The sequence below is a fragment of the Musca autumnalis genome, unplaced genomic scaffold, assembly GCF_047663935.1.
Source record: "Musca autumnalis isolate F117 unplaced genomic scaffold, ASM4766393v1 scaffold_3, whole genome shotgun sequence".
Lineage (NCBI taxonomy): Eukaryota > Metazoa > Arthropoda > Insecta > Diptera > Muscidae > Musca > Musca autumnalis.
The window spans coordinates 63,275,901-63,292,235 of record NW_027411866.1 but is presented as its reverse complement, the minus strand read 5'-3'; the positions used below and the strand labels follow the sequence as shown (position 1 = coordinate 63,292,235).

General features: G+C 34.4%; 1 protein-coding gene across 1 annotated transcript in view; it reads left to right on the top strand.

Annotated features, from left to right (window-relative positions):
* The window catches only part of schlank (ceramide synthase schlank), a 157,525-nt gene that overhangs the window by 131,073 nt on the left and 10,117 nt on the right, over nt 1-16,335 (top strand). Inside the window, exons 4-5 of the mRNA XM_073979201.1 lie at nt 14,992-15,213; nt 15,276-15,391. Of these exons, the coding sequence (XP_073835302.1) occupies nt 14,992-15,213; nt 15,276-15,391 (338 nt within the window). The remainder of the gene's footprint in view (nt 1-14,991; nt 15,214-15,275; nt 15,392-16,335) is intronic.

Below are 16,335 nucleotides of genomic sequence, written 5' to 3'. Positions count from 1 at the left end.
TCATCTACAAATACAACAACTGTAGCGACAAAATTCCGGGTGTTATGTCATGTTTATGAATTTTAAAGCCATGAAGTGCTCAGAAAAGCTCTAAAGTTTCAATATGGGGTGATCTTGATCGAGTTTCGGCTTGTCCTGTTTGAAAAAACGGGAATTTCTTGAAGGAAACCCATACTTTTGAGGTCATTGTCCTTTTGAAACATGTAATAATCCTTAATCCTTACACATAAGGACTGTCTTTTTGAGTTAATTTTCTCACAAATGTTGTCCCTTTTCATATTGCCACCAAAAGTAAATAGTAGGAAAACCTCAAGGTCCGTTGTAAGCCCTACAGTTAAACTGTCCTACCGGCCTTTTAGCAGTATCGAACATGCTTCCCATATCCCTAGTGTCTAATGTACTACTAATGTCTAATGAACTACTTCTAACTGATCCATTTAGTTGTATTTTGGTCCTAAGTAAAGCGAACACAGCTTTTCAGAACGTTGTTGACAATCTATGCGTTATAACAGCAGAGAAAGCTCTGTATTAAAATCTTTAATGAGCTATCATATCCTTCTGTGGTGGTGGAGTATCACTGTAGAACTTACACCCGAACTTGAGGTTCTCCTACTATTTGTTTTTGGTGGGAATGTGAAAAGGTATATAACTTGTGAGAAAATTAACTGAAAAGGAAAGTCCTTATGTGTAAGGATTAAGGATTATTACACGTTTCAAAAGGACAACGGCCTCAAAAGTATGGGTTTCCTTCAAGAAGTTCCCGTTTTTTCAAACAGGACAAGCCGAAACTCGATCAAGATCACCCCATATTGGAACTTTAGAGCTTTTCTGAGCATTTCATGGCTTTAGAATCCATAAACAGGACATAACACCCGGAATTTTCTCGCTACAGTTGTTGTATTTGCAGATGACCAATTTTTGTGGATTTTACGACCCAGTGTACGTTGGACCTGTTACTATAAGTACTATAACTGCCATTAAAACCAATTAATATACTTTTTATGATCTTAAGTACAGATTTAGTTCCATTTTGTTCAAAAATATCAAGCATTTTTTACACAGTTCCACGAGGATTCTCAGTTGTATACTAACTTTTGCGATATAAATTTTGGTCTTTTTGGGATTCGAACCCTACATTTGCTAATGTATGCAAATATTGCGCACTTTTAATTGTTATTACAGAAGACAACCTTCTTGTCTATCAAATAAAACTAATTGTTTGTTGTTTTCAATAAGTTAAAGTGATATTAATCTCTAATACATTTTGGTTTCAACAGTGTATACTAACTTTTGCGACAGACTGTACATAAAACAAAACATAGTTTTCTGAACAAAAACCGGGTAAATGTCAAAAAGGACCATGAAAACGGGGAAATATCGATTGGTCATCAATGAGAACCGTACCTAAAATCTTCTGAACAACATTTTTGTGGAATATTTGGATGCTGTAAAATCACGCCTTGTGGTACTTTTACTACGGTTCAAAAAATAAAGGACGAAAAGGACATGCAAGGAATTGAGTTAGAGGGATGAAATAGTCTACAAAAAGATTCACCATTCGATTTGACTGAAGACATGTAATGTCAAAATGAAGCTACAATAAAGCTTCAGAGAGATATAAAGCTATTTGATCACAAATTAAGGGACCAAAATTAAACCATTAATCACGCAATATCTCGGAAACTTGACCTATGGTGAAAACTTCCTTCTGGGTTCTCAGTACACTCACCAAGGGCTTTCATCTCCAAAAGAAATTTTCCACCCACAGACTTTGAGTTCCATTTTGTAGCACAGTGTCGTTTATCGATATTTTCCGAAAAATGTGTACCTTCTCGAAGCCATAACTACCTGAAGGAGCGTTCCAATGCTTTTGCTATGTACTAGAGAGTTCTTTGTTATTGTCTTGGCTACAATTGTTGTCTTTGTGTTGGATCGAAAATCTCAGTGGTTTGGTTGTTATATGCCAAAATATCCAAAAATCCTTGAAAAAAAACTTCAAGTCAAAATCCGGGGGCTCGATTTTCACCGTAGACATATGGTCTAGCGACAATATTTGGTTAAATGTCTGCCAAGGTTTCTCGGATTTCATTGTATTACCTTTGTATTCACATGTATTTGTAAAACAAATCAAAAATAGAGGACAAATAGAGTACGTTGAAAAAATAGAGTATGGACACCTAAAATAGAGTACTGTCCTCTATAATAGAGTACGGTTGGTCACCGTAATTTTAGTTAAACTAACTTAAGGAAACACATTGGAATATGGTCACTTGTTTTGTATTAGGTCCATTTAACAAATTTATCAAGGAATGGACAAGTTTATACGTATTTTACATGGCAGGGATGACATTTCCCCGCTCAGGCCCCTTTGAAATAGATCTACAAGGATAGTTCCCATTTCAAACAAAGATCGCTATATACTAAGGGACACCACATTACTGCTAAGTCCATTCATTTCTGATGCTCCGACAAACAATAAATACAGTCGAAATGTCGGAATGGCAACCCCGGACCATTCAATTCTTGAAACAAAGCAAATATCCCACACTATATTACGTCCACAACGACCGGAATCAAGCCAATACTTGTAATACGTTTAATACGTACTAACTACTACGTTTTTGCGTTTAACTAAGATTGCAAGGGCGTAGCCAGGATCAAAAATGGGGGGGGGGGGGGGTGCAACTTCTTGTTTTTTTTTTTTTTGTGATGTTTATAGTTTTTACATACAAAGTTTTAAACCCTTTATTTGGGTACTTACATAGTGAAAAACAAGTAAAAAACGTGCATCATGAAGTATTATGAACTAATATATGGAATAGATAGTTTTCTTTCCGTTATCATTACCCACAATTTCAGGCGAATTTGTTTGACCACTTGTTGAATAATTTTTTTACGTCCCGCTGAGAGTTAGGTATAGCTGTTAGGAAGTACAAAGTTTTTGGGAACATATGCAAATATTGTTTTAAAAACAAAAAGAGCCGCAGGCGAAAATATTTTTGAAAAAAAAAAATCGAGTGATTTTTACAAAAATATGTTTACGGTGTTAGAGAATACAAAGTTTTTCTAAACAATTGCAAACCCCGAAAAGAACCGCAGGCGAAATTTTTTTTTCTAAAATAGTGAAAATATTTTTGGAAAAATCACGCGATTTTTAGAAAATACAAAGTTTTTCCAACAAATTGCAAATACTTTTATAAAAACGAAAAGCGCCGCAACCAAATTATTTTTTGAAAAATATTTTCACAATTTTGGAATTACAAAGTTTTTCTAAAAAATTGCAAATACTCTTATAAAACAGAAGAGCGCCACAGGCAAAAATATTTTTTAAAAAATGGCGCGATTTTTTCATTAATATTTTTACTATTGAAAAAATACAGAGTTTTTGTAAAGAAATGCAAATACTTAAATTTTTTTCACTTCACATTTTTTCAAATTAAGTAATTAATATACTCGAATATAAAACTGTGTCTTCGTCGAATACCGTAGTCGGGTAAAATTTCTCCGAACTGCTACTGACAAATTCAGATATAATATCATTTTTAAATAATATTATGGAATCTAGAAGATTTTGTGGAAACCTCCCTATATTGTTTGGCACTTAAACCTTCCCAAATGTACAATTCCGTTTATATTCTAACATATTCTCTAAAATTTATAACAGTTCTTTAATCAATAAAAAATAATGAAAATTTTCGAAAAGCAAAAAAACTTTGAAATTAGGAACAAAATCGTTGGGAGTCCGACTTTTTAGTTATGTCCGCTTTGCTTCACGGACAAAACTCCCAACCCATTTTGGGAGTTATGTCGGTGGGTTTTACGTCTGGGCACCGTGTTTTATTGTTTGTTCTTAATAAAATTTATGAAATTATACCCTAATTTTTCTTCGTTTTTAATAATAACTTTCGAAAATTCACCCCAATTTGTTGTTTCTGTTAAACAGAAGGCCCCAACGAAAAATGCAATTAGACCCCAATATTATTTAGACCCCGATTTAATTTTCAAATTATCGATATACTTGTTGTGAAGACAATTTGTCCCCAACATGAAAAAAGGTCCTAAAAAGACGAAAATAGGCCCCCAAAAGCTTTGTTGTTGTTTTCTACATACCTGTTTGGGGCCTATTTTCATTTTCAATTTGGGGTATTATTTCATGGGGCCATATTTCTGTAAGCCATTTTTTCATTCAAAAGCGATAAAATAAATCAATAAAACAGCATATAAATCAATTTCTTTACTTCTACAAATATAGTGTTCGCCCCAATTTCGAACACCAATTTCCATTTTTCTAGGTAAAATTGATCATCCCCAAAAAATTGAGATAGGGCACTGAAGTTTTGGAAAGCTATTATTTGGCATTTAGGGTGATCAAATCTGCACCAAAAATTATGGAAATAGGTATAGCCTCCCAATCAATGCAATATGGAATTGTTATTTCAAAAGATTCTGGTTAGATATTTCCAGTCAGTTCCAATGTCCAGTTGTTTCGCACCATTCATTTATTTTTATGTCTTTAAGTGTGGTCAATAGGGTGTCCCCGCAATTTTATGAGTTTATTGATTTTAGTGTTTTAAATGCTGAAACATTGCAAGAGTCTTTTTTTATGTGCGATTTCTCTGACATGTATAATTCCAATGATGTTAATTTTCAATTGTCTATTTTGTATCGTAACTTGAGTCAGATTATTAGCATTTGTCCTGTGCGTAGATGTCGGAATGTTTTCTCTCGCAAAGATGATTGGTTTGATTCGCCAAACATTAAGTATTGGTTGTCATTGCGTGATCTTGCTTGGCGAGCCTATTTGGAAAATCCGTCTACTGATAACTGGAGAATCTTCTGTAGGCATAGAAATAAAGCTAAGAGAGTGGTACGTCAAATGAAGGCTAAAGTGCAGCCCAGCATGTTTAAGGGGACAGATGGGAAAGAGTTGTGGTCGGTTTTAAATCAGTATGGTTTGGGTAACAATAATGAAGTTATTGATGAGAATGTAAATGTTTTAAGTAACATGTTTTCCTCTGCACAAGCTCCAGCTTCAGATAATAGTTTTGCTTTTGAGGAAGGTGATTTTGGATTTCGCTCAATAACTTGTAATGAGTTGATTGAGGCGTTCTCTGCCATTAAAGCTAAGCCTGTGGGTTCCGATGGTTTCACTCTTAAATTTCTTCGTCTTGTTTTTCCGTACATTGCTGTTCATGTTTTGCACTTAGTTAATAGTATATTTTTGACTTCGTCTTTTCCGTCTTTGTGGAAAATTGGTAAGATAATGCCAATGATATAGGCCTATTTCACTAATGCCCATATTATCAAAAATGGTTGAGCGACTCATTAAGTTGCAGATTATGGAGCATGCTCCCATATCTGGCCAACTTCATGATTGTCAAATGGGATTTCGACGTAATCGTAGTTCTACGTCCTTGTTACTAGGCTTAACTGATACGGTTAGGAAAGCAATTAGTGATGGTGATTGTTGTGTTTTGCTGTCACTTGATGTTGTAAAAGCTTTTGATCGTCTAGATCATACCTTGCTCGTTAAAAAACTTAATTCATTATAGGATTTTCTCCTAGTGCTTGTGGTCTGATGTCTTCTTATTTGTGTTCAAGATTTCAGTATGTCTCGGTTAATGGTTGTAATTCCAGTTTGTTGCCTGTATTAAGTGGTGTCCCCCAAGGTTCAGTCTTGGATCCATTATTGTTTATATTGTACACGAATGATCTTTTTGATAGTCTTGCTTCAGTTAATTGCAGACCATATGTTTTTGCTGATGACATTCAGATATTGTTGAAATGTAGTTCTAGCCTTTTGTATGTTTTACAAGCAGTTATTGATCATGGAACTTCTATTCTATTCTTCTATTAAATCATTGGATGGAACATAATAAGTTATCTATTAGTGAAACTAAAACAAAAGCTATTAAATTTGGAGCAACGTCTAATATGTCCGTTCATGTTCGAATTAATAATATTGACATTGAGTTTGTTGACCATTTTAAGTGTTTGGATAGACAAAGATCTAAGTTTTGTTATGCAGGTTAACTCTGTTGTTTCTAAAGTCAATTTCCTTTTGAGGAAATTATATAGTGTTGAATTTTCTTTTTCCAGGGAGATTAGGAAAAAGCTAGCGCATTCTTTGATAATGGCTATGATATTGTATTGTATTGAAGTCTATTCGGGGGCGTTGGGTGGTGTTTTTAAGAATATTCAATTGGTATTGAATCGTGTCTTCCGTTATGTATATTCGCTCAATGTTCGTGAGCATGTGACTGCTTATGTTTGCGATTTTGTTGGTTGTCCATTTCAAGATTTTGTAATTGGGCGAAGTATTTTGCATTTTTATAAGGTTTTTAGACATCAATTCCCCTCATTTTTATTCCAGCATTTTACATTCTCTAGGTCGTTTAGGAACCCTCAACTAAGAATTCCTAAGCTGGCACCACCTTTGGAGCATGCATTTTCTGTCAGGGTAGCTAGAAGATTTAATTCATTGCCACTTGGTTTTAGACGCTTTCGTCTGTCACCTAATGCTTATCGTCGAAAGCTCTTTGCATATTTTTAGCAAATTCTACGTAATTTACTTTATACCTAATATACTTTTTTATAATTCTCTATTTAATTGCATAGCTGTGATTCTGCCATTGGCAGGTATTTGAGTAGGCATAATTCAATTAAATTATATTTAACTTACTTTTACCATACATGTATTTATTACCCAGCAAAATTAAATGGAAGTGATTCCATGTGAAATCATGATTTCACTGGTTCTTTGGCATGAGTGCGAAAGGAGTCGTGAAAGATCCGTTCTTTTTCATCGAATTTTCATGAGTGCAATTGAAGTCGTGAAAGGTCCGATCTTTTTCATCGAATTTTCATGAGTGCAATTGAAGTCGTGAAAGATCCGATCTTTTTCATCGAATTTTCATGAGTGAAATTGAATTGGTGAAAGATCCGATCTTTGTCATAATATTGTCATGAGTTCAAATAAATTGATAAGTAACCGCACAATAAATTATCAAATACTCATATACTCGAATAATTGTGTACTTGCAAAAGTAATTGTTAAAATGAAAATAAAAGTCAAATGAAAGTGGTATAGTGGCAAAATTTATATATTTTAATTAAAAATACAATGTAAATTGATATAAAACAAAAGAAAAATATATTTTGTGTTTGGAAACCTGTTTCGTTTTGTGGATATTAAAATGAAGTATGAAAAAGACCCGGTCTATAAACCACGAGCTTCCCCAGCCGACCAACACCGACATAGTAAATCATATCGAGCTGCAATTATTGGGTTGGTTGGGCCATGTTAACAGGATGGATAAAGATGCCACCGGCATATGAATACGAGCCATTTGACGTTATGCGACCCGAGGGAACAAAACTCCAATGGAAAGATCACGATATCACAAAACATGTCATGCAAAGTTAGAGAAGCAAAGTAGAAGATCGGTAAAATAAGTATAAAAGAGACCATAACATGGTAACTATTACGGGATAAGCTTTTTCTTTTGAAAAAAAATAACAGAAATGACACATAATTTACCGAATATTGAAAAAACGGAACCTCCCAAGTTGAAAGAATTATCTTGCAGCCATCGGAAGAGATAAATATGATATTGCAGATTAATATAATATATAATTTTGAAAATTACATACAAAATAAAGAAAAATAATAACTGGCGATACAAATCATCTGCGCATTGTATTCTTATTAATTCAACAAATTACATAATTGTATTGCGAATTTTATTTCTGATTGGCGAAAATCCGGATCCAAAGCATTGGTGCAAGAAGCCATGACAATGAACTGGTGCAAGAAGCCAAGAAAATGAACTGGTGCAAGATGCTATGACAATGAAGTGGTGCAAGATGATATGACAATGAACTGGTGCAAGATTCTATGACGATGAACTGGTGCAAGATGCTATGACAATGAACTGGTGCAAAATGCTATGACAACGAATTCGTGAAATCATGAGTCACTCCCTTGTAAATTTCATTGGTGATTCACCTAAATTTTCACCTATGACATGTCACTTGCAGCTATGATTCAACTCATGATTTGTCATCGAACATTTTCCTGGGTAACTATATTTTACTTATTTTTCTACATTGTAATTTATTATATGATTTACCTTACCTTTTTTTTTTTTTTTTTGAATTTTGAGTAGTAATTTACGCTAATGCACTTTTAATTGTAAACTTTTAATATTTTTTATTTTTCGTGTTTAATATCAACGATATTATATTTAGTATCCCAGGAAAATGTTCGATGACAAATCATGAGTTGAATCATAGCTGCAAGTGACATGTCATAGGTGAAAATTTAGGTGAATCACCAATGAAATTTACAAGGGAGTGACTCATGATTTCACGAATTCGTTGTCATAGCATTTTGCACACGTTCATTGTCATAGCATCTTGCACCAGTTCATCGTCATAGAATCTTGCACCAGTTCATTGTCATAGCATCTTGCACCACTTCATTGTCATAGCATCTTGCACCAGTTCATTTTCTTGGCTTCTTGCACCAGTTCGTTGTCATGGCTTCTTGCACCAATGCTTTGGATCCGGATTTTCGCCAATCAGAAATAAAATTCGCAATACAATTATGTAATTTGTTGAATTAATAAGAATACAATGCGCAGATGATTTGTATCGCCAGTTATTATTTTTCTTTATTTTGTATGTAATTTTCAAAATTATATATTATATTAATCTGCAATATCATATTTATCTCTTCCGATGGCTGCAAGATAATTCTTTCAACTTGGGAGGTTCCGTTTTTTCAATATTCGGTAAATTATGTGTCATTTCTGTTATTTTATTTCAAAAGAAAAAGCTTATCCCGTAATAGTTACCATGTTATGGTCTCTTTTATACTTATTTTACCGATCTTCTACTTTGCTTCTCTAACTTTGCATGACATGTTTTGTGATATCGTGATCTTTCCATTGGAGTTTTGTTCCCTCGGGTCGCATAACGTCAAATGGCTCGTATTCATATGCCGGTGGCATCTTTATCCATCCTGTTAACATGGCCCAACCAACCCAATAATTGCAGCTCGATATGATTTACAATGTCGGTGTTGGTCGGCTGGGGAAGCTCGTGGTTTATAGACCGGGTCTTTTTCATACTTCATTTTAATATCCACAAAACGAAACAGGTTTCCAAACACAAAATATATTTTTTTTTTGTTTTATATCAATTTACATTGTATTTTTAATTAAAATATATAAATTTTGCCACTATACCACTTTCATTTGACTTTTATTTTCATTTTAACAATTACTTTTGCAAGTACACAATTATTCGAGTATATGAGTATTTGATAATTTATTGTGCGGTTACTTATCAATTTATTTGAACTCATGACAATATTATGACAAAGATCGGATCTTTCACCAATTCAATTTCACTCATGAAAATTCGATGAAAAAGATCGGATCTTTCACGACTTCAATTGCACTCATGAAAATTCGATGAAAAAGATCGGACCTTTCACGACTTCAATTGCACTCATGAAAATTCGATGAAAAAGATCGGATCTTTCACGACTCCTTTCGCACTCATGCCAAAGAACCAGTGAAATCATGATTTCACATGGAATCACTTCCATTTAATTTTGCTGGGTATATTTTTATAACGTTATGTTATTTCTATTTCTGCTCGAATTTTCGAGTAGTTGTTTTAGTCGGAAGGCAGATGCTGTTTTGGTCTTGTCTATTTAACTGCTAATTTCATTAATGGCAAGTTGTCAGTTAGTGGAATATAGATGTGTTATTACCCAGCAAAATGTTCGATGACAGATCATGAGTTGAATCATAGGTGCAAGTGACTTGTCATAGGTGCAAATTTAGGTGAATCACCGATGAAATTTACAAGGGAGTGACACCTGATTTCACCTGTTCATTGTCACGGCATTTTGCACCAGTTCATTGTCACGGCATTTTGCACCAGTTCATTGTCACGGCATTTTGCACCAGTTCATTGTCATGGCATTTTGCACCAGTTCATTGTCACGGCATCTTGCACCAGTTCATTGTCATAGCATCTTGCACCGGTTCATTGTCATGGCTTCTTGCACCAGTTCATTGTCATGGCTTCTTGCACCAGTTCATCGTCATGGCTTCTTGCACCAATGCTTTGGATCCGGATTTTTGCCAATCAGAAATAAAATTCGCAATACAATTATGTAATTTGTTGAATTAATAAGAACACAATGCGCAGATGATTTGTATCGCCAGATGTTATTTTTCTTTATTTTGTATGTAATTTTCAAAATTATATATTATATTAATCTGCAATATCATATTTATCTCTTCCGATGGCTGCAAAATACTTCTTTCAACTTGGGGGTTCCGTTTTTCCAATATTCGATAAATTATGTGTCAATCTCTGAACCAAGATCATCGTTTGGGAAATCTAGTATAAATTTGAATTCTGTTATTTTATTTCAAAAGAAAAAGCTTATCCTGTAATAGTTACCACGTTATGGTCTCTTTTATACTTATTTTACCGATCTCCTACTTTGCTTCTCTCACTTTGCATGCCATGCTTGTGATATCGTGATCTTTCCATTGGAGTTTTGTTCCCTCGGGTCGCATAACGTCAAATGGCTCGTATTCATATGCCGGTGGCATCTTTATCCATCCTGTTAACATGGCCCAACCAACCCAATAATTGCAGCTCGATATGTTTTACTATATCGGTGTTGGTCGGCTGGGGAAGCTCGTGGTTTATAGACCGGGTCTTTTTCATACTTCTTTTTAATATCCACAAAACGAAACAGGTTTCCAAACACAAAATATATATTTCTTTTGTTTTATATCAATTTACATTGTATTTTTAATTAAAATATATAAATTTTGCCACTATCGACCACTTTCATCTGACTTTTATTTTCATTTAAACAATTACTTTTGCAAGTACACAATTATTCGGGTATATGAGTATTTGATCATTTATTGTGCGGTTACTTATCAATTTATTTGAACTCATGATAATATTGTGACAAAGATCGGATCTTTCACGACTTCAATTGCACTCATGAAAATTCGATGAAAAAGATCGGATCTTTCATGACTTCGATTGCACTCATGAAAATTCGATGAAAAAGATCGGACCTTTCACGACTTCAATTGCACTCATGAAAATTCGATGAAAAAGATGGGATCTTTCACGACTCCTTTCGCACTCATGCAAAAGAACCAGTGAAATCATGATTTCACATGGAATCACTTCCATTTAATTTTGCTGGGTAGTCATTGCCTATTTTTATTGCTATCGTGGATATTAATCTACATATATCCCTATTTTTGATAATAAGAAAATTGTATGCTATATTTTGTTTCATTGTTTATTGTAGATTGTAATTTCTTATATGTGGTCTTCGGACTTTGAAATTACCAAGAATAATTAAATAAATAAATAAAAAATAAAATTTATAGTCTGTTTGATTTTTGTGGACATGTGGGTTAGGCCGTTTTGGCGCTGAGCGCCTCAATTATGTTGGGACGAAATCTGTTTCAGACAATTTGGATTCGTTTTAGCTATCTCCTTTCGTCTGGCTTTCTGGACGCACAATAACTCTCGAACAGATCAACCGATTCGGTCCAAAATTTGTCCCTCGTAATATTTTATCCAAACTTAGTTTAAGTTCGAAGATGAGCCATATCGGTCCACTTCTTCAGGTACCTCCACCATAAACATTCGAAACTTTTCGCTAAAATGGCTCGCATGACAACTCTGGTCCATACTTCGCACATCATAATATTTCTACGAGGCATTGATCTTCCAAACATACCTTAAAGAATTTCATCTATGCTTTCTTAAATAAAACCGTTTTCAATGTCTAAACAAAAATATCTATGTAACACATTTTGACATCACAAATAATTAAAAGGTGGACCGATATTGCCCTCTTCGAAGTTAAACTAAGTTTGGACCGATATAATAATTTGGGCCGATTTTAATTTCGACAGACTGACTGACATTACTATATCGACTCAGAATTTTTTACTGATCAAAAATATGTATACTATAGTGGTTTTAAAAAATCGGTGTCGGATTTTTTTATGCGGCATCCTCCTAAAATGTTTAGTTTTGTTAAAAATTAAGATTGCCAAAGTTTGAGCTCAATCGGAATATGTTAACACGTGCCACTGTGGCCTCAAAGCTTCCATGGACCCTTTATATACCCAGCAAAATGTTCGATGCCAAAGATGCTATTCAAGAATGGGTGCAAGTGAAATGGAATGTCATTTTTTCAGCATCTTCACTCATTCTTTTTACAAGAGCGTGACCCCCAACACATGCAATTCATTTTCAGATCCTAAGCATGTCATCTTTACTAACTCGATGGAATGGCATCTTCAACAATTCTTTGGCATGGCATCTATACCAATCCTTTGGCATGTAATTTTCACGTCTTGTTCGGAAAATGGAAAATGCTGTATTGAAAAATGATTTTCTTTTCTTATTTTATTAATTCAAAGGAATTAATGAAATAACTATAATTTATTTATCAGCATAAAGTTTACATCTATTATTGCAGTTTGTTCTCGTTGTTGTAACAGCAGTTAATATGTTTGTATTCTCATTTTTCTGCTTAATCTGACTCTGGGTCTATCAGTCGTAAGAATGTGGCTATTTCGCTATTGTAACCACAAAGCTGCAAACTTAAGTTTCTTAGCAGGATTGGTAGGGCAATTGAAAAGGAGCAGTGTGTCGTAGGGGCCTGTGCTGTATGCTGGGCAGATGTTTTCCACGGTGTCATCAGTACTTGCCCTATAGGAATTTTGACGGCTTCACCATCCCGAGCGTATTGACCCAAAACTACTCTGGTTTGTCCTGACAGCTGGCGCTTCTCAGCTGCGATAGATGGTGGATGTTCTCCAAGGACCCCATTCACACGATAACTGTTTACTGCATCTGCGACTGCATTCGTGTGAATGCTACTTAAACCTGGTTGAAAGGCTTGTTGATCTAGAGGTTCTCTCTTGTAACGTTAGACTTCTCTTTCTAGATTATGAGCACGGCTTGCTCTGAGTGAGTCCTCTGCTAATATGGAGATGGCCTTCAGCGCAGTTGTTGTGCTGCTTACGGATCCTATGCTATTGATCGGCAACTGGAAAGTTATTTCTGATGCTGGAAGAACTATAGCTACAAGGGTCCTTGCTACGGGCGACAAAAGCGAAATCGGTTTGTAAGATTCACCTTTGCTGGCATCCTTTTCGGGCTTCAGTAGCTGGCCCATTTTCCAGACTTCGGGAACGATGTGTTTGGCAAGCGACAGGTTGTAAATTTAAGTGAGAAACTTGACTTCCGGCCGTCCCAGCTGTTGCAGTCTAAACACCGCCGCTGCACGCAACAGAGTTTACTTCCTCCGCAACAGGTTTTGCTTCATCTTACAAAAGGATTTTACTTCCCATCAGTGCAGTGCAGATTTCGACATTCACTCCAACTGCAGATTACTACTTCGTGAATTTTATTTTACAACGTTTTGGAAATGTTTGTTGTTTTGTAGGGATCTACAAATCGACTTGTTGAGCAGGGTTCTCTAGAGCAGGCAAGGAAACTTTTATAATTGGCCTGTTCCTTTACTTTAAAAATGGTAATTGTTGCAAAAATGGTAAAAGTGGCGAACTGCTCTCATAGAAATTGTATGCTTTTAAAAGTAAGGAAACTCTTTGCTGGTAAAAACTGGTAACCTCAGGCACGTAAGGGAACACGACTAATACCAAAGAGTGTAGTCCGACTCTACTTTTAGCTCAATGATTGGGACTTCCTAGCATAATAAATCTTACATTGCTTTAAACGTACATATTTAGATAAATAAAAGAATATATACATGTGTAAAAATAAAAACACAAAATTCATCTCTATTGGATCGATGGGTTCAAATGCTAAAGAAAAGATCGGATCTATCACGACTTCCTTTGAATTGGTTCAAATGCTGATGAAACGATCGGATGCTTCACGACTTCTTTCGAATGGGTTCAAATGCTGATGAAAAGATCGGATCTTTCACGACTTCATTTGAACCAATGCAAAAGATCCAGTGAAATCATGGCATCTCATGGAACCACTTCCATAAAATTTTGTTGGGATAGCTAATATTAAAATCTGACCCGATTTTAAAAATTTTTTGTAGGATTACTTGTTTAGCCACTACAAAGAACTGGTAAACTGTTTTCATCGATTGGACAATAAATTCATTTCATTTCAACCGAATTCATTGGTTTTTCCAATTTTCGAAAGCTTACTTGCAAATAATAAATTAAATACATATAAAATAAGAAATAAATTATGCTGTTTGGTATCTTCTAAGTAGCTTAGAGCTCGAGAAAAGCATTTTCCTGTTTTTATGAGTTTTTACACTTTAATCACCATAACTATATACCATAACGATATAACCATAAGCTATATATTTTTAAAAGTGGTTAACGAATGGTTAGGTTAACCACTTTAAAAAAAGATCGAAAAATATTAGTCACTCATTTGCCGTTATAAAATAAAAAATAGTACATCAGAACATCTGCAATTTTTTCAACTTTTGTATACCAGTATAATTTTTCAAAACTTTTTTGAAGGATCTAGGGGGGCGGTATGGTGGACAATTGACACGTCTGTTTGAGAATGTAACATGGTTAGATTTAACTTTTAAAGTGTGTTTGAATTGAAGCCTGTGCAGCCGAAGAGATTGATGACAAACTAACTATAAGTGATAGAAAATTCCACAAATCAGAACAAATTTAAAAATGATTAAAATTTATGATAAAGTAATACTATAAAAGTTTACTTTTGTCTCGCTTTATAAAAATTCGCGAACTGATCAACTAAGTTTTGATAGATAATAATTATAATTTTGTCGTAGCAATTATATTTTGTCGTAGCAATTACTTGTTCTTTATTCACTTTAATGTTTTCTTTTTATACCAAATAAAGATGCAGTGCAAATAATTCACATACTATTGATTTTAAAATTTTAAGTCTGTTTCAGGGGATATATGGTGGTATTACATGATTTCAATGGCGTTCTATTGGTCCCTAACGGTAACCCAATTTTTCGATGTAAAACGAAAAGACTTTTGGCAAATGTTTGTTCATCACATGGTAACGTTACTTTTGATGTCATTAAGTTGGATTTGCAATTTACATCGTGTTGGATCCTTGGTTTTGGTTATTCATGACTGTGCTGACATTTTCTTAGAAGTAAGGTTATACAAAAGTAATCTTTCAAAAATATCATTTTAACCAAACTTTTAAAATTTCAGGCTGCCAAGTTGACAAAGTACGCTAACTACCAAAGACTATGTGATATCATTTTTGCAGTCTTTACCGTTGTATGGATAATCACACGACTTGGATTTTATCCCCGCATAATCTACAGGTAAAACCATTTCTTTAAAAACAGATACCAACTTTATTTTATTCGACAATACACTTAAATGATTTTTCGTTACTATACGATACAATGGATATCAAAGGGTTTGCGTAACTACTCGTGTCATGACCATATTACAACAGCTAATCTGTGTATATTATAATAACATTCAAAAATTGTACTTGTTTGCGCTAGGTTACATCAAAAATGTCTACAGTGATTTTATCTTAGAATAACAGATTATGTGTATATCGTCACCATAAATGCCGGAAGACGTAACCGACATGGAAATCGAAATTAGTTTTTTTTTTTATGGAATCTGATATACTAAGCTAAAATACATGCTCTGGCAAAACTTCAAGCTTCTACGTTTAAAAATAACGATCCTATTCAAGAAATGCCAATAGACGTAACAGCATACTGTAATTTTCATAGAACACAAAAGGCGTAACCCACATTATTTCAAAACTAAAAAGCAGTACAAACAATGTATTCTTTGATTTTTGCAGCAATTATAATGCCAGAGGGAGGGCTTATTGAGTTAATGTATAATTTCCACGGGGCGGATTCGGTTAACCGGTTATTTGACCCGAAAGTCCAGGTTCAAAACCGGGTTAGACCAGGTTCTACTGAACCGATTACTACAAAATGGGTAACGTATGAAAGCTTATGAAAATACCTATCACATGGTGTAGTTACTTTAACAGTTTTGTCTCTTACTCGGCTTATTTCTCCATATGTGTAAATTGACTCTTAGGTTACGATATCTCAAGAATGGTAGCTTTTTTCAAAAATCACGGAAATATTCAAAATTTGAGGCGTTGATACGAAAACGTGTATATGCTAAAAAATCACGTCGTTCTAGTACAAAGATGTATTCTTCAAAGACGGATACAATTAAGCTGTAAGTTTGCAAAAGATGGTCTTGTCAACCAACCCATGGTTAATAG